The sequence below is a fragment of the Nomascus leucogenys genome, chromosome 14, assembly GCF_006542625.1.
Source record: "Nomascus leucogenys isolate Asia chromosome 14, Asia_NLE_v1, whole genome shotgun sequence".
NCBI lineage: Eukaryota > Metazoa > Chordata > Mammalia > Primates > Hylobatidae > Nomascus > Nomascus leucogenys.
This window is the reverse complement of record NC_044394.1, coordinates 37189026-37210384: the sequence shown is the minus strand read 5'-3', so window position 1 is coordinate 37210384 and position 21359 is coordinate 37189026. Positions and strand designations below refer to the sequence as shown.

The 21359-nt window shown below is 36.3% G+C and overlaps 1 protein-coding gene across 6 annotated transcripts in view; it reads left to right on the top strand.

The window, feature by feature from the left end:
• EXOC6B (exocyst complex component 6B) overlaps nt 1–21359 on the top strand; it is a 652095-nt gene that overhangs the window by 336289 nt on the left and 294447 nt on the right. For all 6 annotated transcript variants that reach the window (XM_030828178.1, XM_030828177.1, XM_030828176.1 and 3 more), the window contains exons 14-17: nt 4711–4816; nt 5728–5837; nt 8834–8945; nt 20677–20811. In XM_030828178.1, coding sequence (XP_030684038.1) covers nt 4711–4816; nt 5728–5837; nt 8834–8945; nt 20677–20811 — 463 coding nt within the window. The remainder of the gene's footprint in view (nt 1–4710; nt 4817–5727; nt 5838–8833; nt 8946–20676; nt 20812–21359) is intronic.

The window sequence follows — 21359 nt, the reverse complement described above, 5'->3', positions numbered from 1 at the left end:
CCACAGTGCAATCAAACTAGAACTCAGGATTAAGAAACTCACTCAAAACCACTCAACTACATGGAAACTGAACAACCTGCTCCTGAATGACTATTGGGTACATAATGAAATGAAGGCAGAAATAAAGATGTTGTTTGAAACCAACGAGAACAAAGACACAACATACCAGAATCTCTGGGACACGTTCAAAGCAGTGTGTAGAGGGAAATTTATAGCACTAAATGCCCACAAGAGAAAGCAGGAAAGATCCAAAATTGACACCCTAACATCACAATTAAAAGAACTAGAAAAGCAAGAGCAAACACATTCAAAAGCTAGCAGAAGGCTAGAAATAACTAAAATCAGAGCAGAACTGAAGGAAATAGAGACACAAAAAACCCTTCAAAAATTTAATGAATCCAGGAGCTGGTTTTTTGAAAAGATCAACAAAATTGATGGACCGCTAGCAAGACTAATAAAGAAGAAAAGAGAAAAGAATCAAATAGATGCAATAAAAAACGAAAAAGGGGATATCACCACCGATCCCACAGAAATACAATCTACCATCAGAGAATACTACAAACACCTCTATGCAAATAAACTAGAAAATCTAGAAGAAATGGATAAATTCCTCGACAAATACACCCTCCCAAGACTAAACCAGGAAGAAGTTGAATCTCTGAATAGACCAATAACAGGTTCTGAAATTGTGGCAACAATCAATAGCTTACCAACCAAAAAGAGTCCAGGACCTGATGGATTCACAGCTGAATTCTACCAGAGGTACAAGGAGGAACTGGTACCATTCCTTCTGAAACTATTCCAATCGATAGAAAAAGAGGGAATCCTCCCTAACACATTTTACGAAGCCAGCATCGTCCTGATACCAAAGCCTGGCAGAGACATAACCAAAAAAGAGAATTTTAGACCAATATCCTTGATGAACATTGATGCAAAAATCCTCAATAAAATACTGGCAAACCGAATCCAGCAGCACATCAAAAAGCTTATCCACCATAATCAAGTGGGCTTCATCCCTGGGATGCAAGGCTGGTTCAACATACGCAAATCAATAAATGTAATCCAGCATATAAACAGAACCAAAGACAAAAACACATGATTATCTCAATAGATGCAGAAAAGGCCTTTGACAAAATTCAACAACCCTTCATGCTAAAAACTCTCAATAAATTAGGTATTGATGGGACGTATCTCAAAATAATAAGAGCTATCTACGACAAACCCACAGCCAATATCATACTGAATGGGCAAAAACTGGAAGCATTCCCTCTGAAAACTGGCACAAGACAGGGATGCCCTCTCTCACCACTCCTATTCAACATAGTGCTGGAAGTTCTGGCCAGAGCAATCAGGCAGGAGAAGGAAATAAAGGGTATTCAATTAGGAAAAGAGGAAGTCAAATTGTCCCTGTTTGCAGATGACATGATTGTATATCTAGAAAACCCCATTGTCTCATCCCAAAACCTCCTTAAGCTGATTAGCAACTTCAGCAAAGTCTCAGGATACAAAATTAATGTACAAAAATCACAAGCATTCTTGTACACCAATCACAGACAAACAGAGAGCCAAATCATGAGTGAACTCCCATTCACAATTGCTTCAAAGAGAATAAAATACCTAGGAATCCAACTTACAAGGGATGTGAAGGACCTCTTCAAGGAGAACTACAAACCACTGCTCAATGAAATAAAAGAGGATACAAACAAATGGAAGAACATTCCCTGCTCATGGGTTGGAAGAATCAATATCGTGAAAATGGCCATACTGCCCAAGGTAATTTATAGATTCAGTGCCATCCCCATCAAGCTACCAATGACTTTCTTCACAGAATTGGAAAAAACTACTTTAAAGTTCATATGGAACCAAAAAAGAGCCTGCATCACTAAGTCAATCCTAAGCCAAAAGAACAAAGCTAGAGGCATCATGCTACCTGACTTTAAACTATACTACAAGGCTACAGTAACCAAAACAGCATGGTACTGGTACCACAACAGAGACATAGATCAATGGAACAGAACAGAGCCCTCAGAAATGATGCCGCATATCTACAACTATCTGATCTTTGACAAACCTGACAAAAACAAGAAATGGGGAAAGGATTCCCTATTTAATAAATGGTGCTGGGAAAACTGGCTAGCCATATGTAGAAAGCTGAAACTGGATCCCTTCCTTACACCTTATACAAATATTAATTCGAGATGGATTAAAGACTTATATGTTAGACCTAAAACCATTAAAATCCTACAAGAAAACCTAGGCAATACCATTCAGGACATAGGCGTGGGCAAGGACTTCATGTCTAAAACACCAAAAGCAATGGCAACAAAAGCCAAAATTGACAAATGGGATCTCATTAAACTAAAGAGCTTCTGCACAGCAAAAGAAACTACCATCAGAGTGAACAGGCAACCTACAGAATGGGAGAAAATTTTTGCAACCTACTCATCTGACAAAGGGCTAATATCCAGAATCTACAATGAACTCAAACAAATTTACAAGAAAAAAACAAACAACCCCATCAAAAAGTGGGCAAAGGACATGAACAGACACTTCTCAAAAGAAGACATTTATGCAGCCAAAAAACACATGAAGAAATGCTCATCACCACTGGCCATCAGAGAAATGCAAATCAAAACCACAGTGAGATACCATCTCACACCAGTTAGAATGGCCATCATTAAAAAATCAGGAAACAACAGGTGCTGGAGAGGATGTGGAGAAATAGGAACACTTTTACACTGTTGGTGGGACAGTAAACTAGTTCAACCATTGTGGAAGTCAGTGTGGCGATTCCTCAGGGATCTAGAACTAGAAATACCATTTGACCCAGCCATCCCATTACTGGGTATATACCCAAAGGACTATAAATCATGCTGCTATAAAGACACATGCACACGTATGTTTATTGCGGCACTATTCACAATAGCAAAGAGTTGGAACCAACCCAAATGTCCAACAACGATAGACTGGATTAAGAAAATGTGGCACATATACACCATGGAATACTATGCAGCCATAAAAAATGATGAGTTCGTGTCCTTTGTAGGGACATGGATGAAACTGGAAAACATCATTCTCAGTAAACTATCGCAAGGACAAAAAACCAAACACCGCATGTTCTCAGTCATAAGTGGGAATTGAACAATGAGAACTCATGGACACAGGAAGGGGAACATCACACTCCGGGGACTGTTGTGGGGTGGGGGGAGGGGGGAGGGACAGCATTAGGAGATACACCTAATGCTAAATGATGAGTTAATGGGTGCAGGAAATCAACCTGGCATATGGATACATATGTAACAAACCTGCACATTGTGCACATGTACCCTAAAACCCTAAAGTATAATAAAAAAATAAAATAAAATAAAATAAAATAAAATAAAATAAAATAAAAAGAAAGTTATTCTGTCACATCTATCACTCACAGATGTCTTCTCGGACTGTGCTCTTGGCACATAACCCGGGTCAACCCATTTGACTTTCTTCTCTTTTTATACTTTTACTCCTTTACTTTAAGTGATTATGCTGCCTATTGCAAGACCCCTTTCCCTGATCAGTTTGTCCTGTTTTCAAACTCTTATAGCTTTAAGATCTTACATTAGTCCTTTACTCTTACTCTTCATGGTTTATGAACATATCTCTGATCATCACTTCATCTAATTTATCTGTATATTAATATAAATATTTATATTTCTAAAACCTAGATTTAGCTAATGGTATAATTGTATTTAAGGGAATCTTATCTCTATAGGATATTTGAAAATTAATAACATGATCTATCCATAGTCTTAGATGCTCTGATCTGATGCCTTCAGTGAGTCTTCTGTTTTGATTTTGGTAGTATGGTCCCTACTATTAGAGAATGCCCAGTTTATTTAAGGAGAGAGAACCTATAGATTTAAAAAAGTCATCCTTGATATAGAGCAGTAGGTAAAGTAAATGAAAATAGTTTGAATTTATTATTTGCCAATTTTGAAAGTTAGAATAGAACATGATTTTAAAAACCTTATCAATGGGCCAGGTGCAGTGGGTCATGCCTGTAATCCCAGCACTTTGGGAGCCAAGGTGGGAAGATCCCTTGAGGGCAAGAGTTTGAGACGATCCTGGACAACATAGCAAGATTCCATCTCTACAAAAAAATTAAAAATTAGCCCGATGTGGTGGTGAGCAACTGTAGTTTCAGCTACTTGGGAGGCTGTGGTGGGAGGATTGCTTGAGCCCCACAGTTTGAGATTACAGTGAGCTATGATCATGCCACTGCAGTCTAGCCTGGGTGACAGAGCGAGACCCTGTCTCTAATAATAATAATAATAATAAAGTACATTTATATATCATATTAAACCAAACAGAAAAATCTCTTTGCCTTTTCTAGAGCACACATTCTTTTGTTGTTTACTTCTCACTTACATGGAAATGTTCTGTCCTATTTGTAAATCTCAATTCCTAAGAAATATGTTTATAATTGTGGTCCATTCATTTCAGAGGATAGTTTTCTTTTTGTCTTCTTTAAATCCAAAATGAAATAGCTATATTGTGGAAGGAATATAATAGGGACTGGGAAATGTTCATTTTGGGTTGTGGTATATATATTAAGATTGGAGTTCATCAGAAAAATATTTGTGATTAACCCATCTTCCCTCCATTCCCCTCCCCTACCCCCCCCCACTTTGTCTATCCTTCCCTTCCCTTTGTCTATCCTTCCATTTATAGAAACATACTTGATTCTGACAACTACAGTCCTATACCAGTAACAAGTGAAGAGATGTACAAAAAGGTGGTAGGACAATTCCCATTTCAAGATATAGAACTGGAAAAGGTAAGGAATACTTTAAAATGAACTTCTCTGGTTGTTTTGTCATCCTCTTAAAAGCTTCCATTGGATCAGTTTGATTGAAAGCATTACCTTTAACTCAATGGGTTAGAACTCTAAAACAATTTCAAAGGATTCTTTTTTCTTTTTCTTTTTTTCACTTTAATCACCTTTCTGACAATGAAGGACTCTTTTTTGAGAAGACCAGAATTTCCTGTTTTGCGAATCAGCAGATGGCTTTGGGTCCTATTCACCTCTAAAGTGTTTGGAGGATCGCTGCGGATGTTCTAATTCAGTTTACACTTTGAAATACTTGTTTTTATTAAAATTTAAAGACATTTTTTCCCCACAACATAAAATTTACCCTTTGTGGTATACAGTTCTACTGACTTTGACAATGTATTATGTGACCATTACCACAATGTTGATACCAAATAGCTCTATTATACAAAAAAAAAAAATTCTTTAATGATGCCCCTTTGTAATACCCCTCCCTTAACCCAGCCCCAGAACACCAGAAACCTGGGCTCTGTGCATCTACTTTTGCCTTTTTCAGAATGCCATATAAATGGAATTGTGTAGTATATAACTTCTTGAGACTTACTTCTTCAATATAACATAATGCTTTTGAGATTCATCCAAATTGTTGCATGTATCATTGTTCATTCATTTTTATTGCTGAGTGTGTAACCCAATTTGATTATCTCTTTCCATGATGGACATTTGAATTATTGTTTTATTTATATTTATGTCTTTTTAATATCAGAAAACTTTGGGAGATATTTTCTTATATTTGAGTTTGTTAAGGAGATAATTCACAGTGTGGAAGAATGTTCTTTTTGCAACCTAAATTATTTATAAATATCTTCAATGTTCGTTGGTTTGTGACTTGATTTCATTACTTCTTGCATTTACAGCAACCATTTCCAAAAAAGTTTCCTTTCTCTGAATTTGTGCCAAAAGTTTACAACCAAATTAAAGAATTTATCTACGCTTGTCTGAAGTTTTCAGAAGATCTTCATCTAAGGTATAATACAAAATAGTAGAAATGTAACCAATGCTGAGATTGTGACTCCATATATTTACATATTCTGAAAAACTTTTGATAGTCCCATCAGCCCTGATTTTGGAAATCTTAATAATTAGCTTTTCACTGCATGGCACTGCTCTATTTATATAGTCACGATGAAAGGGAAGATTGGTAACTTTTGAATAATTTTGAAAATTTATATTATCTTATTCTTTATAGATTAGTATTTCAACACTTATTAATGACAGTTTACTAGAAAATGGTAGGCTGGATGCCATGGCTGATTTTTGTAATCCTAGCACTTTGGGAGGCTGAGGCAGGAGGATCGCTTGGAGGCAGGAGGATCGCTTGAATCCAGGAGTTCAAGACCAGCCTGGGCCACATAGTGGGACCCCCATCTCTAAAGAAAAAAAAATAGACAAAAAATACTAATTTTGACATTCTGCTTAATGAAATGTTAAGGCCAAAAGGGGAGTATCAGATAAAATCCTTTGGAAACATTATTGCTCTACTTGTATATGTATGTTTTCTATACGTGCTAGAGTGTAGGCTCCTTTGTTTCTTTATTCATGTATTGGTTTATTCACGATACATTTTGGCTAATGTATTATTTGTCAGATGCTGCTTGGTATAGAAATAATTAAGATGCTGAAAATGTGGTCCCTGTCTTCAAGGAGTACCTAGTCTAATTAAGAAGCTGAACAATTAATAAGTGCTGGAGCAACATAGAAGCCAAGCCAAACACAATCGAGGATGTTTGTGTTCCATCCTTTTGTGGGATGGAAACATTTTATCTTTGTTCAACACAATATCCCCTGTACCCAGTTCAGAAATTTTTTTTAAATGAGTGTATGTATGAAATGAATGGAAAGCATGGTATGCCAGGCTACTCTGAAAATAAACATAGTTGGGGAATAGTTTGAGTCACTTCTTTGTTAACTATTCTTACTAAGAAAATAAATGAAACATGGGGTTTGTACAATTAATTTCTCCTTTTCTCTGAAAATGAAATTGTTTTCATAGAAATGTTCTCTTGAAAATGAGATTGTCTTTCGAAATTACAAACCAAAACTTTTTTACCCTGGGTTTCCATCCCCCACCTGCCTGGTCTCCACTTCATTAATATAAATGACCTTATATCAGATAATTGTCTGTAGGGCATGTTAGGTATATTATTGTAGATAAATCATTAAAAGTTGATTGCAAAATTACTTTTTGTATCTTCTTTTGGAAGAAAAGTAATATGGTCAAGGAATAATATTAGTAATGGGATAATGTCAGATGCCTTTTTCTTGCCTGAATATGTTGTTTTTGCCTGAAAACTTCCTTTGATATTTTTCACATTTAAAATTTAAATAAAATATTTAACTTGGGGATTTTAGAAAAAGCTAGATGCCTTTTACTGTTCAGTTGGCATTTATCTTATATCCTGGAATATGTTTACCTTACAACCTGGAGTGACAGAGATTGCTTTGTCAGTCATATCTGTTTTGGAGGCTGACATGGAACATGAGACAATTTGTATAAAAACCATTATTTCTTTTACATGCAGGCTCTCAAAACAAGAGAAACTGCTGCATTCAGATTTTAATGCAGCTTTAAGAATAATTGTTCTCTTAGTTTTCTCTTTTACACTAGACACAAGAGGCCAAAAAGCTTATACATATTGACAAAATTTGTAATTGCATGAATTCTGAATATGCGAAACTTTCTTTTTGAAAGAAAGATTTTTTAAAAATAGCAAACACATGGCATTTCTATGGTAAAATACTGTTCTAGCATTCATACTCATCTTAAAAAAATAGGATATATACACACCCACATACATATGCGAGAGATCCTGTTTCACATTATATTAATAAAATTAAATGTTTTTAAAGAATTCAGGCGATAACAGCACAAAGAGGAACAATGTAAATGACCGAAAACTATACCACATGGTAATAACACTTCTGATATGGTTTTTTTTTCTTTTAATCTTGCTTGCATGTGAATACGTGCACAAACACAGCATTTTTTAAAGCAAATTACTACGAAATACTTCTGTTTCAGTCTACAGTATAGAAGACTGGAAAGAGTATTGCTTCCTATGTAACAATGCAGGGGGGAAAAAAAAACAGAGAAGCTACAAAATTAAAACTTTTTTAGAACTCATCAGAGAGGCAAAGTCAGCAGGAAACTAAGTAGTCCGAAAACCATGATGGGACTGGTCCCTCTAAGGGGACAGACTCCTGCACCTGTGGCAGAATAGGAATGGTGTAACTAGCGTTCATGTGAGAAAGACAAAATCAACTAAAGTCTTAATGTATTGTTAACAGTGTACTGTGAGCTAGCATGACAATATAGAACCCAGAAGAAAAGGTGAAAGAAATAGAACAAAGTGCCCAAGATCTGTAGGGCAATTTCAAATGGTAGATTAAAGTAGAAGACTGAGAGAACTGGGAAGAAGAAATACTTTAAAATAAAGTGGCTGAGAGTATTTAAAAAATGATGAAAGGCATCAAACAAGAAATTCAAGATTTTGAGAACCCCAATTCAGATAAATAATAGCAACAACAAGAAACAAACAAAAATATTTAAATACATCATATTCAAACTGGTGAAAATGAAAGGTAAAGAGAATGTTTAGAAGGCATTCCCAAAAATAAAAATTACATGATAGTATAATGATAAGAATTATAATAGACTTCTTTTCTGAAACTATGCAAGCCAGAGAAAATGGGGTGACATCCTTAAAGTACTCAAATAAATAAAGAAAAAAAAGCCAGAATTCTATACACAGAAAAACAATTTTCAAAAATGAAGGCAAACTATTTTTTTTTCAGCAACAAAAGCTAGGAGAGTTTATTGTAGTACTTTTTCTGACTTACGATAAGTATTATTTGCTGCTGCTATTATTATTTTATTATTATTACCACAAGTACCACTGGCACCCTGTTTGCCGAAATAATTCTGCTACCTGCTATGACTGACTCTTAATGCTTCTTTTTCAGCTCAACTGAAGTTGATGACATGATTCGTAAATCAACAAACCTGTTGCTAACCAGGACCCTGAGCAACTCTCTGCAGAATGTCATTAAAAGAAAGAATATTGGGCTTACTGAGGTAAACCTGCTCCTAATGAAGGCAGCCAAGCCAATATGTGAACAGATGTCCTAAGCTCTGGACCTTATGTCTGAATTCGTTAAAACTTTCTACATGCTCTTCCTGATAGGCTTCTAATGGTGAAAGTGCAAAATGAAATCTCTTGTTCTTTTCTTTGGTCACCTTTGAAAAATTTGTTTATTTTTTCTAAAAAGTCGTTTTTCTCTTATTGTTTTCACTAGCTTAACTGGTTTTCCTTTCTGAAATTGTTAGAATACATTTCTATTACCTGCCATTGATTATATACAAATATTTTTGTTTGTAGAATATATTGAGCATCAGGTTCCAATCAAGTGAATGGCAGTTTATGTACAATGTAGAATATGAAATCCCATTTTGCTTGCATCAGTTATTGATGCCAAGGATATTGCAATCATAGTTCTTGGTTAGTGTCAGAGTCAGCCTTTATTTTTAAGATATCTCATGTGTATGAAAGGTAAATTACTCTTTATCGGCTTGTAATTTGTTTGCAAAAGGACTAGATATTTGGGATCAAGGAAATGTGTAGAAAAGGCAATAGTCACATTTCTGTGGAGGTTTATGGAATCTCATAAAAAGAGGAGGGATATTTTACATATATTGAATGTAGTACCTTGGCAAACGAGATTTGGTCTATTGGTGTGTAGTTCTAAAATTTAGAAAGATGTGAAGTTCTCTCTCTTGGAAACTCAAGATTGCATAGTAACCTCAATCTGTTTTCTACTGGATGTTATAGTGCCTAAAGTGAGAGGAGTTTAGAAGAATTTTTTTTCACAAGGAAAGGGAAAAGCTGCTTGCCATCTGTTTTACCTATAGAGGTGGTGCAGTTTGGAAGTCTGTTACTCTGGGAAAAAATTGACATTTAAAATGTACACTGTCAAGGATTATGGTGAAGCGCAGCAAAAGGTTAATGATACTGACCTATAGATAAAGACAGCTGGAAGCCAGGTGGGCATTTACTTCTGATTTTGGAGTTATTTTCTCTTTCTCTGAATTAAGATAAAAAAATATAATAAGATGGGACATTGGAAGTGATTGAGTTCTACTTATAGGAAACTTTTCTTTCAATTGAAAATTACCTTAGACTTTATTTGGGGTAATCCCCTCATTTTACAGAGCTTCCTTTCTATTGCCTGGTACAGAAATATTAGGCATTTGCCTTTATGTATCTGAAAAATAGCTAACCTCCTTTATAATCAAGAAGGTTACAGAAAAGGAAGGTTGGAGTGAAAATTAGGAAGACCTCCTGCTTTTGTTAGGTTATAGTGTTTTCTTTTTCTGGACGGGAAGTTTATTATTTATTTTGTGAACTATCTCTTCATTATAACTCTTCATGTAAATGTTTTTATGTCATTTAATTTAGCAATCTCTTAACAATTTTATAACAAGTAGCATAGCAAGAACATGGTCTGATAGAAATAGCTTTGGCCTCAGAAGAATCTTGAGTTCACTTCTGGCTGAGCCATTGGTTTACTGTGACATTTTAAGAGAAAGGCCTAACTTCTCAGCTTGGGTTTCAGGAAACACTGTACAGGTCAGGTAATAATAGGAAGAACCAGTACGAGGTTATCAAGGAAGAACCATGTAATTTTGGCACCATTTCATTGAATACTAAATGTTATTCCTTAGTCATTGGGTGTTTTTAGGGAACTATACTTTCAATATCTTTGCATATTAATGAAGAAACATACATACGCTTTTGTCTGTTTTGGCTGTTATTGTGGTGTGTACATGTATAGACACATACACATAAAGTGATTTTTTTTATTACTAACAAGACACACTTTGAATAATTATACTACCTACCTTTGGAAAGAGAATACACATCCTTCTTTATGAGTAACTAAAGTGAGTTCACATCTGGAATCATCATCATAATAGGTAACATTTGTGGAGCAGTTTATATTCTTCAAAGCTCACTCACAAATTCCATTTCAGTGAGTACAGTAACATTTGAAGCAGGCTGGGCATGTGTTATTATTCCCATTTTATAGACAGCCTAATTAAAGTCCAGGGAGATTGCTCGAGGTCATACAGCTAGCAAACATGGTAGAAATGAGACATAAATCTAGGTTTTTCTTCCCCAAACCTATCCACCTCTACTGTATTGTACTGCCTTCCATATTGATTTAATTATTTCATCCTAACAAAAATTGAGATTTTTACAGGAGGTCCATAGTAACATGGATATTGTTTTAGTTAGAGATAATAGAATTATGATAAGCCCACAAAATTTACAGATTCCTATTTCAGGATGTCAGATAATTCTCTTAGGAATTGAAAGTTCCTATAGACAAATGTCTCTCTGTCTGCCCTTCTTGTTTTGGGGTTACACAGTGTTTGCTCTGTTTTGGGGTTACACAGTGTTTACTCTGTTTTGGGGCTATACAGTCTCTTCTTTTTCTATGCATGTGCTCTATCTTTTTTCCTCATGGCTTCTTTGTTTCTCCATGTTGAGCCAATTCAAAATTACCTTTCAGTTTTAGCACCACTAGAACATGAACGCCTTTCTTTTTCAATCTTTATGTGACTATTCATTATTTTTTTAGCGAGAATGGCTATTTTCCTAGGGCTGCTTCATAACATCTATGAAAAGTGTAATTGAGTATTGGTTAAGACTGTATGTTCTAATATATACTGCCTGGGTTCCAATTCTGGCCCTCCTCGTAATAGCTGTGCCCTTGGGCACATTACTTTGCTTTATATGTAAAATGGGGACAATGGTAGCATGTGTTTCACAGGAATGTTGTGAAGCATGTAAAGTACTTAGTGTGCCTGGTATATAGCAAATACTCAATGCATATTACCTGTTATTATTAAGAGGTCTAAGCAGTCAAGCACTGATTAATACTAGTATAGAAATGGAGTTTTTTAATTAAGAGAAGTAAAAAAAATTAGAACAAGATGTTCTATTAAGTTAATTTGTTTATTTCCTTTACAATTTTTAAAATATGTACTCTCTATTAGGCACTGATTCCATGCCCTTGGGATAAATCAGTGAACAATAACAACAACAACAGAGATCCTTGCTTACATTCTACCAGAGAAAAACAGATAATAAATAATAAACAAAATAATTAAGTCAATTTTGTAGTATGGTTAAAGGTAGTGAATGCTATGGAGAGAAGAAAAAGCACCTGGGTTAAGGAAATCAGAATTCTGGTAGATGTTCTAGGTTGTTTTTATTTTTATAGCAGCACCTTGAGGGTAAGTTATTATTGCAGGAGACATTTCAGGTAGAGATTAGAACCAGAGCAAAGGCCTGAAGGTAGGAAAGTTCTTGGCAAGTTGAGGGAAAAATCAGGAGGCTAAGGGTAGCTGGAGTGGAGTGAGCAAGGGGGAAGAGAAGCAATTGGTTAGTTTAGAGAGGTATCAAGCATTCATGGTAGGCCGTTGTAAAGCCTTTTGCTTTTATTTTGCATGAAATGGGGAGCTATTGTAGGATTTTGTTTAATGACATGATCTGACCTATATTTTGAAAGGATCACATTGACCATGGTAGTGAGAATATACTGTAGAATGGAAACAAGGGGACTAGTTAGGGAATTATGGCAGAAATCCAGTGAGACTGGGTGGTAGCTAGGGACAGTGATAAGATTTTAAGTGTAGAGCCAGCATGCTTTCCTGATGATTGGATATAAAGGAAGAGAAAAAGTGAAGAGTTGAAGGTAACTAACTCCAGGATTTTTTTGACTTGAGCAATGGGAAGGTTGTATATACCATGAACTAAGATAGGAAAAATTTTAGGCAGAGCTAAATTTGCTGTGAGAGAACATTGGGAATTTGATTTTAGACATATTAAATTTATAGTGTTTATTAGACGTATAGGTTGAGATGTTGAGTAAGCAGTTGTGTATATGAATTTGCAGATTGGAAGTGAGGTTTGGCCAGGGGATAAAAATTGGGAAGAATATAAATATTTATAATCATGCAACTGGATACTATCACTGAGGGAATGAATAAAGATGGAGAAGAAAAGAGGATGAAGAATTGAACTTTTGGGTACTCTGATATTAAGATATCAGGAGAAAAGAGGAACCATGAAAGGAGATTGGGAAGGAGCCACCAGGGAAGCAGGAAAAAACAAAACAAAACAAAAAAAACAGGAGTGTGCATAAAGTATGTAAAGAATGAGAGAGTGATGAATTATGACAAATACTGCTGATTGATAAGAAGAAGGTGAAGAATTACCATTGGATTTAGCAATTTGGAGTAAGTTGGTGACCTTGGTAAGAGCACTTTTAATAAAATGGTGGAAGGAAACTCCTGATTGAGTAGGTTTTAAAGAGAATGGCTCCTGCAGAGAGGAATTTCAAATAACTAATATAGATACTATTGCCACTACAAGGTGATTGTGAACTGTGCTTAGTGAGTTGTTTCCGAAAAGTAGAGGGTAGAATGAGGAAAAAAGTAATCTTACAGTGAAGGAACCTGGCAGACGCTGCCTTGCTCAAGTGTTCCAGGTTAACATCATCAGTGATAAGCTATGTTGATAGTATGTACCTTTCATATGATTTGATGAGAGGGCACTTTGCCTCTGTGTTCTCCCTTCCTAACCCCATGAGCCCAGTCTAACCATGGGAAAACATTAAACAAACAAAAATTGAAAGACATGCTATAACATACTTGACCAGTACTCCTTAAAACTGTCAGTGTAGGGCTGGGCACAGTGGCTCACGCCTGTAATCCCAACACTTTGGGAGGCCAAGGCGGGTGAATCACGAGGTCAGGAGTTCGAGACCATCCTGGCCAACATGGTGAAACCCCGTCTCTACTAAAAATATAAAAATTAGCTGGGCGTGGTGGCACATGCCTGTGATCCTAACTATTCGGGAGGCTGAGGCAGGAGAATCGCTTGAACTAGGGAGTTGGAGGTTGCAGTGAGCCGAGATTGTGCCACTGCACTGCAGCGTGGTGGCAGAGCGAGACTCCATCTCAAAACAAAAACAAAAACAAAACAAAACAAAACAAAACAAAAAACTGTCAGTGTAATAAAAAAGACGGAAAATCTGATAAACTGTCACAGACCAGGGACTAAGAAGACATGACAACTAAATGTAATGTGGTATCTCAGATGGAATCCAGAAACAGATAAAGGACATTAAGGAAAAACTAGTGACATCTGAATAAAGTATGGCATTCATTTAGTAGTAATGCGTTTATTTTGGTTCCTTAGTTGTGGCAAATGTACCATAGTAATATAAGATGTTAACAATAAGGGAAGCTGGGTGAGGAGTATATGGGAACTCTGCAACTTTTTTGTAAATATAAATACAAAACTGTCCTAAAATAAGGAGTTTATTTAAATAAAAAAATTAAAGAACGGGAAAAGAGGAATTGGAGATAGCAAATATAAGACAGCTCTTTCAGGAAATTGTGTTACCAAATGAAACAAAGAAATGGGGTGATAGCTAGCAGGGGAAGTCGGTTAAGACAGGTTGTTTTTTTTTTTAAATTTTTTAATGGTACAAATAACAGTCGGTTATTTATTGTGGGAATGATACAGTATAGAGCAGAAAAATGGGTGACATAGGAGAAAGGGAGAAATCTCTGGTGCAATGTCCTTAAGTAAGAGAGTTTAAGATAGAATACACAGTTAAAGGGATTGGCATTAGATAGTGTCAAGTTCGCCTCTGGTAATAGGTAAGAATCAGAGTGTGTGAATGCAAATGGTAGTGGTTGGGTAAGTATTATGGTGGCAGGCTCCAAATGCTCAGTTTTGCCAGCAAATGCAGGGTCTTCAGCTAAACGTGCAGATGGGAGAGCAAGCTTGGGAGTTGAAGGAGAAAGAAGGTGTGTTGTAGTCCTCTGGGGGTGTGTAAAAAAAATTGATCTGTGCCAGATAATGTGATTATTTGGTAGCATTAAGTGCCCACTCTTGACTAGTGTACATGAATTAAAGTGAAACTAGCTAACATGATTGTACATTTTCTTTTTCTTTTTCTTGTTTTTTTTTTGAGATGGAGTCTCACTCCATCTCCCAGGCTGGAGTGCAGTGGCCTGATCTCGGTTCAGTGCAACCTCCACATCCCAGGTTCAAGCAATTCTTCTACCTCAGCCTCCCGAGTAGCTGGGATTACAGGCATGTGCCACCACACCCAGCTAATTTTTGTATTTTATTATAGACAATGTTTCAACATATTGGCCAGGCTGGTCTCCAACTCCTGACCTCAGGTGATCCACCCACCTCAGCCTCCCAAAGTGCTGGGATTACAGGCATGAGCCACCGTGCTCAGCCATGATTGTGTATTTTCTTAAATCATATTTAGCAGGAAGCTGCAATATATCAGTTCATATCAATGCCAGTTCTAAAGAATTGGGTATATTTTCATCTGATACTTTATAATTTACAGTAGTATTTATGTTTAATTATTTATAATATGTAGAAAGAAGTTCAGAGTTCCTTCTAGTGAAACCATATTGGGTATTTGTATTTTTATGATCACAGGGCACTACTGTGATGTAGTGCACTACACATACCTAATATGGTAGTAGAGACCTGAAGAAATGACTAGTGCTTTGCATTTATTCTTTGCTTTTAGTATAATTTAGACTGATGACCGTATGATTCTATCCTCTCATTTTCCACATTCTATTTATCTCTCCTCTCTCTTGTTAACAGAAGTGATATTGTTCACATTGTTTTATACTTAAGTCTTGTCAAATATAAACTTTGTACTTTATCTTGGAATTCGTAACCACGAGTTTCATGTATTTTAGTATTTTAGGTATTTTAATCATGGAGATGGTATAAAATGAGTGGTTGACACAGTTTTTTGTACCCTGACTGGGGTGAAATGGAGATCAAATCCCTTGAAGTCTATGTGATAGCTCATTTTTGTGAATGAGAACCAATGCTACTATTTAGTTTTTTGTTTTGCAAATTTAACAGTTGAGAGGCATTGGTGGTATGAAGAAGAGTGTGACTTCTCATTTTCTTCCTTTGGATTAGTCCTGTTGAAGGTTTATTGTACTGAATTGTCTGTTTTGGGAAACACGCTAAAAGCAGGGGTTTTTTATTTTTATTTTTTATTTATTTTATTTTTTATTATTATACTTTAGGTTTTAGGGTACATGTGCACAATGTGCAGGTTTGTTACATATGTATCTATGTGCCATGTTGTTTTGCTGCACCCATTAACTCATCATTTAGCATTTAATATATGCAGATGTGTATACTCCAGAAATAATTTATAGTTGGGAATGGAAACCTCTTCTTGGAATTTAGGGCTTAGTTTTGAACTATGGAAGATGATGAAGGTATTTTCTGGGGTTTGTCAAGAATAGAATGTCATCATGGTTCAGGTTCCACTGGGGTGTTTTAAGCAGGCTTGGAGGAGAAATGACCTCCACAAGAAGTAGGAACGCTTTTACATCGTTGCCGGGAATGTAAATTAGTTCACCCATTATGGAAGACAGTATGGCAATTCCTGAAGGATCTAGAACCAAGAAATAACATTTGACCCAGCAATCCCATTACTGGGTATATACCCAAAGGAATATCAATCATTCTACTATAAAGACACATGCATTCCAGTATAAAGACACATGCACACATATGTTTATTGCAGCACTATTTACAATAGCAAAGTCACCAACCCTAATGCCCATCAGTGATAGACTAGATAAAGAAAATGTGGTACATATACATCATGGAATACTATGCAGCCATAAAAAGGAATGAGATCATGTCTTTTGCAGGGACATGGATGAAGCTGGAAGCCATCATCCTCAGCAAAGTAACACACGAACAGAAAACCAAACACTGCATGTTCTCACTCATAAGTGGGAATTGAACAATGAGAACACATGGACACAGGGAAGGGAACACATACCGGGGCCTGTTGTGGGGTGGGGGGTGAGGGGAAGGAATTTTTTGTTTTTTGTTTTTTTTTGAGATGGAGTCTCACTCTGTCGCCCAGGCTGGAGTGCAGTGGTGTGATCTTGGCTCACTGCAAGCTCCACCTCCTGGGTTCACGCCATTCTTCTGGCTCAGCCTCCCGAGTAGCTGGGACTGCAGGCACTCACCACCATGCCTGGCTTATTATTATTTTTTTTTTTGTATTTTTAGTAGAGACGGGGTTTTGCCATGTTAGCCAGGATGGTCTCGATCTCCTGACCTCGTGATCTGCCTGTCTCGGCCTCCCAAAGTGCTGGGATTACAGGTGTGAGCCACCACGCCCAGCTGAGGGGAGGGATCTTTAACAGGACGGGTCAATAGGTGCAGCAAACCACCATGGCATACATAACACCTATGTAACAAACCTGCACGTTCTGCACATGGATGCCAGAACTTAATGTAAAATTGAAAAAAAAAAAAAAAAAGAAATTACCTCCACAGTGTGCTATGTACCTTTCTCATTAGATTTTCTCCGATACAAGGAAGGAGAGACAGAAAAATTTTCTAATTCTTAATGGTTTTTCACTTAAGTGACTTGTGTCATTTACTTGTGAGAGATAGTGATTTATAATGTTCTTTTTTTTGACAATTCTCATAGAACTTTATGTAAGAGATAATCAATATTTGATCTATTATTAGTTTTATGTCCTTGAAATAATGTTTAGGACAGTTTGGATTACTGCAGTGTTATATATTGTAAGAGGCTGGGAAGTAGTTGTTAAAAATATCATCAAGGGAGCTCAAACTCTGATGGAAGTGATCTGAAATTGCTTCATTTTATCTTTCAGTTTGAAATTATGCCCAAAGCATCTGGTTTTACATTAGTAAATGCCCTTGTAAGGATTTTGGTAGCTGTCATTCAGGAGTAGTTATCACTTAGGCCTCGTTAACAGACAATATTCTCTCTGAAAATGACATGGTATTCTACTGTAATCCTAGAGTGTCTTAATAGTCTATTCTATGCTCAGCAATGAAACATTTCAAAAAGTGACTGACAGCCAATTGATGTAATTCACAGTGATCTTTTGTGTTGACAGATCTTTAAAAAGTCATGGGAAATTACTACTGTACCCAGTGAAGCCACCTCCCTTTTTTTTCTTTAACTGCCAGTATCCTGTAAAACAGGATAATTTTCTCTTTGACTGCCACTGTTTTTTATTTTGATAACATGACATGATTCCTCCTTATTATTAGGATTTCTTTTGATTGGCAGAATGTGTTTCCATAGGTAATACTGATTTTAAAATAGAAATTTTTCAGTTCTCAGATTAACTCTCTTAATTTTCTGACTTCCACATCAAGACAACCTTGCCAGTAGCCACCTTCCCACTCAGGAAGATGAGTGATTTAATTCACACAACTTAAATATTTTTAAATGATTTTAGTCCTCCTCTGAAGGAGAAAATGATGAAAGCAAGAGGGTGATGAATTGCTTATTTTGGTGGATATTTTTTCCTAGAGCACTCCAAAGTTAAAAGGTTGTCTTTTTGGTAATTTTATAGGACATAGTAGTCTTGTGTTCAAAACTCAAAATTTCTGAATTAAAACTGTGGAATGAATGGAAAGGAGAGCTGATGTATATGAACTTGTCTGATGAGTTGTGGAGGAAAATACAGAGATCTAGTCCCAGTGTTGCCCTAACTTTACATCTAAGAGAATTTATTGCAATTGTATCTCTGTGTTTTTGCCCTTTGTTATTGTGTTTCAAAGTAGTTATTTTCCTAAGATTGTCAGGATGATCCTTAGTGGAGTAGAAGGTACTCTTTTTCTTAGTTGAAACCAGTACTAAAACATTGTCGTTATGAGTTGACATGTATTTTTTGAGAATGAAGTGTGTGCTTTCATCCTGTGCTGGATGATGTAGAAGTGAGAATGTATTTTCTGATTATAGTCCTATTTGTATTTTTGTTTAATATTCTACAGCATTATATGATTCTTACTGAATTTAAATTCCAACTTTTTAACATTGTTTTGAAATATCATGGATTGTAAACATGTGTAGTACCACCCTCATCTTTAGTTCCAGTTTCTGCTTTGTGTCATATGCCACCCCCACCCTCCACCCTCTTGGCTCACTGTCTCACTAGACCAAAAGACCTAGATTAATTCATTGCCGTACACACCAAAACTCCCCCCTACCTGCCGCAACCTCACCATCAGGCATATTTTTGTGAAAATGCGGAGTAAAGATGTAGAAACGAGAGACAAAAAAAGAGGTCCATTCTATTTCCTGTTTGTATTTCTTTTAGACTCTAAGGAATATGAACAGTTTTATGGTTTAATAGTTAAGAAATAAGTAATAGATACCACTTTTTTTCCTCTTCTTTTTACAGACAGTAGAATCAGAGCATATTGGGGTCCGGTTGATTGCAGGCCCAGTATCTTATATTTTAATCTAATGTACACAATCATGCAGCACTTCAGAGCTGCTATTTAATGCTTATGCTAAAAGGCACTGGCAGAGTCATTTAGATGAGTCCATAATTGGAAGGTACAGGACATCGTATTAGTTCCATTTAGGCTGTGTGATCTAAAGAAAATCACTTCATTTTCATTTCTGTTATAATAAAATGGAAGGTATAATTATGTCCCTTTAACTACTTTTCCAAGTTTTTGGGAAAACAGTGTAAGAAAATAAATCATGAATTTCTTTAGAATCCTTAATTCTATACAGACAATAATAGTTATTCTTCTTTATCTTCCTCTTCTAGTAATTTATAGAAGACAACTTTTTTTTTTATCAGTACTGTCTTTTTAATGATCTGTTCTATGTAAGAAAAGGGAAATAGTGTTGACAACAGAATATTTAATCCTCACAATAACTCTGTGAAGTAGACATTATTATTGACATTTTACAGATAAGGAAATAGGGTTATAAAAGATAAGAAAATTTCCCAAGATCAGTAAGTAATAGTAATAAAGCAAGTGGTTAATTCCCTGGTTACTTTCACTTTGATGCCCATGTTCTTTCTTCCACAAACTGATGTAGTTTATTAACATATTGTAATCTCTCCTAACATCTCTGTTCATCATGCCTAATTTTGAAACATCTTGTTGCCATTTTAATGATTCCTGTTCTTTTGGTGATCATTTATTTGTTTAGTTCATTTGGCAATGTTTTAGTTGGAAGGCATCATGCTAAATCGTAGCAATTTTTGTTCTTAGTCTAATCTTTTTTAAACAGAAGAAAACATACCTTTAGGATACAGTGATAAGTGTTCACATAATACGGGGGAATACAAAATGTTTTGGAATGCTAGGACGTATTAGTCCATTTTCATACTGCTATAAAGAACTGCCTGAGACGGGGTAATTTATAAAGGAAAGAGGTTTAATTTACTCACAGTTCAGCATGGCTTGGGAGGCCTCAGGAAACTTAACAATCATGGTGGAAGGCAAAGGGGAAGCAAAGAACTTCTTCACAGGGCGGCAAGAAGGAGAAGTGTGAGTGAAGGGGGAAGAGCCCCTTATAAAACTATCAGATCTGTGAGAACTCACTCACTATCACGACAATAGCATGGGGGAAACTGCCCCCATGATTCAATTACCTCCACCTGGTCTCTCCCTGGATACATGGGATTATGGGGATTACAATTCAAGATGAGATTTGGGTGGGGACACAAAGCCTGACCATATCAAAAACTTCCTAGAAGAGGTAACATGAAAGCCCATGCTTTAACATACCCCTTGCCTGAATGTGGATGGCCTTTTCCATCATGCCTTTCATTTGTTTTGTACCGGCAGATTCATATTGAGCCATTCATCCTGGGGTGAGTAGTCAAATGACTTTTACATGTGTTTGTTGTTTTCTAGCTTGTCCAGATTATTATCAATACAACACATTTGGAGAAATCCTGTAAGTACTTGGAAGAATTTATCACCAACATCACTAATGTGCTTCCAGAGACAGTTCACACTACCAAGCTCTATGGCACCACAACTTTTAAGGTGAGAAGGCCCTACAGTACTGTGGAACTGCTTCTGGTGTACACAGTCTGGGACATTCTACCTAACATGGCCTTGTTTCTGCAAGATGGTTTATAACATGCTCTTGAGAATAAGTGTTTATGATATGTTTGGTTTCCTTTCTCTATTTTCTTTGAAAAAATAAATACCAGTGCTAGTTTTTGGGTGTTTAAACAAAACAACACAACTACAACTGTGTCTCTAAACCCTTCCTTATGTTTTGTACATGTAAATCACTACTTCCTAAGTTGAGCCCCCATCACAGTCAACAGTTCTTAAGTATGATCTAGATAATCGTAGTTATGGCCGACGTTAACATTAATTAAAATTTTCTACTAAGCTGTCCCCTGCTGTCTGTATCCTGTGGCCAATTTTTTTTTTTTAAACCAAATCTTGCTCTGTTGCCCAGGCTGGAGTGCAGTGGTGCAATCTTGGCTCACCATAACCCCTGCCTCCTGGGTTCAAGCAATTCTCATGCCTCATCCTCCCAAGTAGTTGGGATTACAGGCGTGTGCCACCATGCCTGGCTA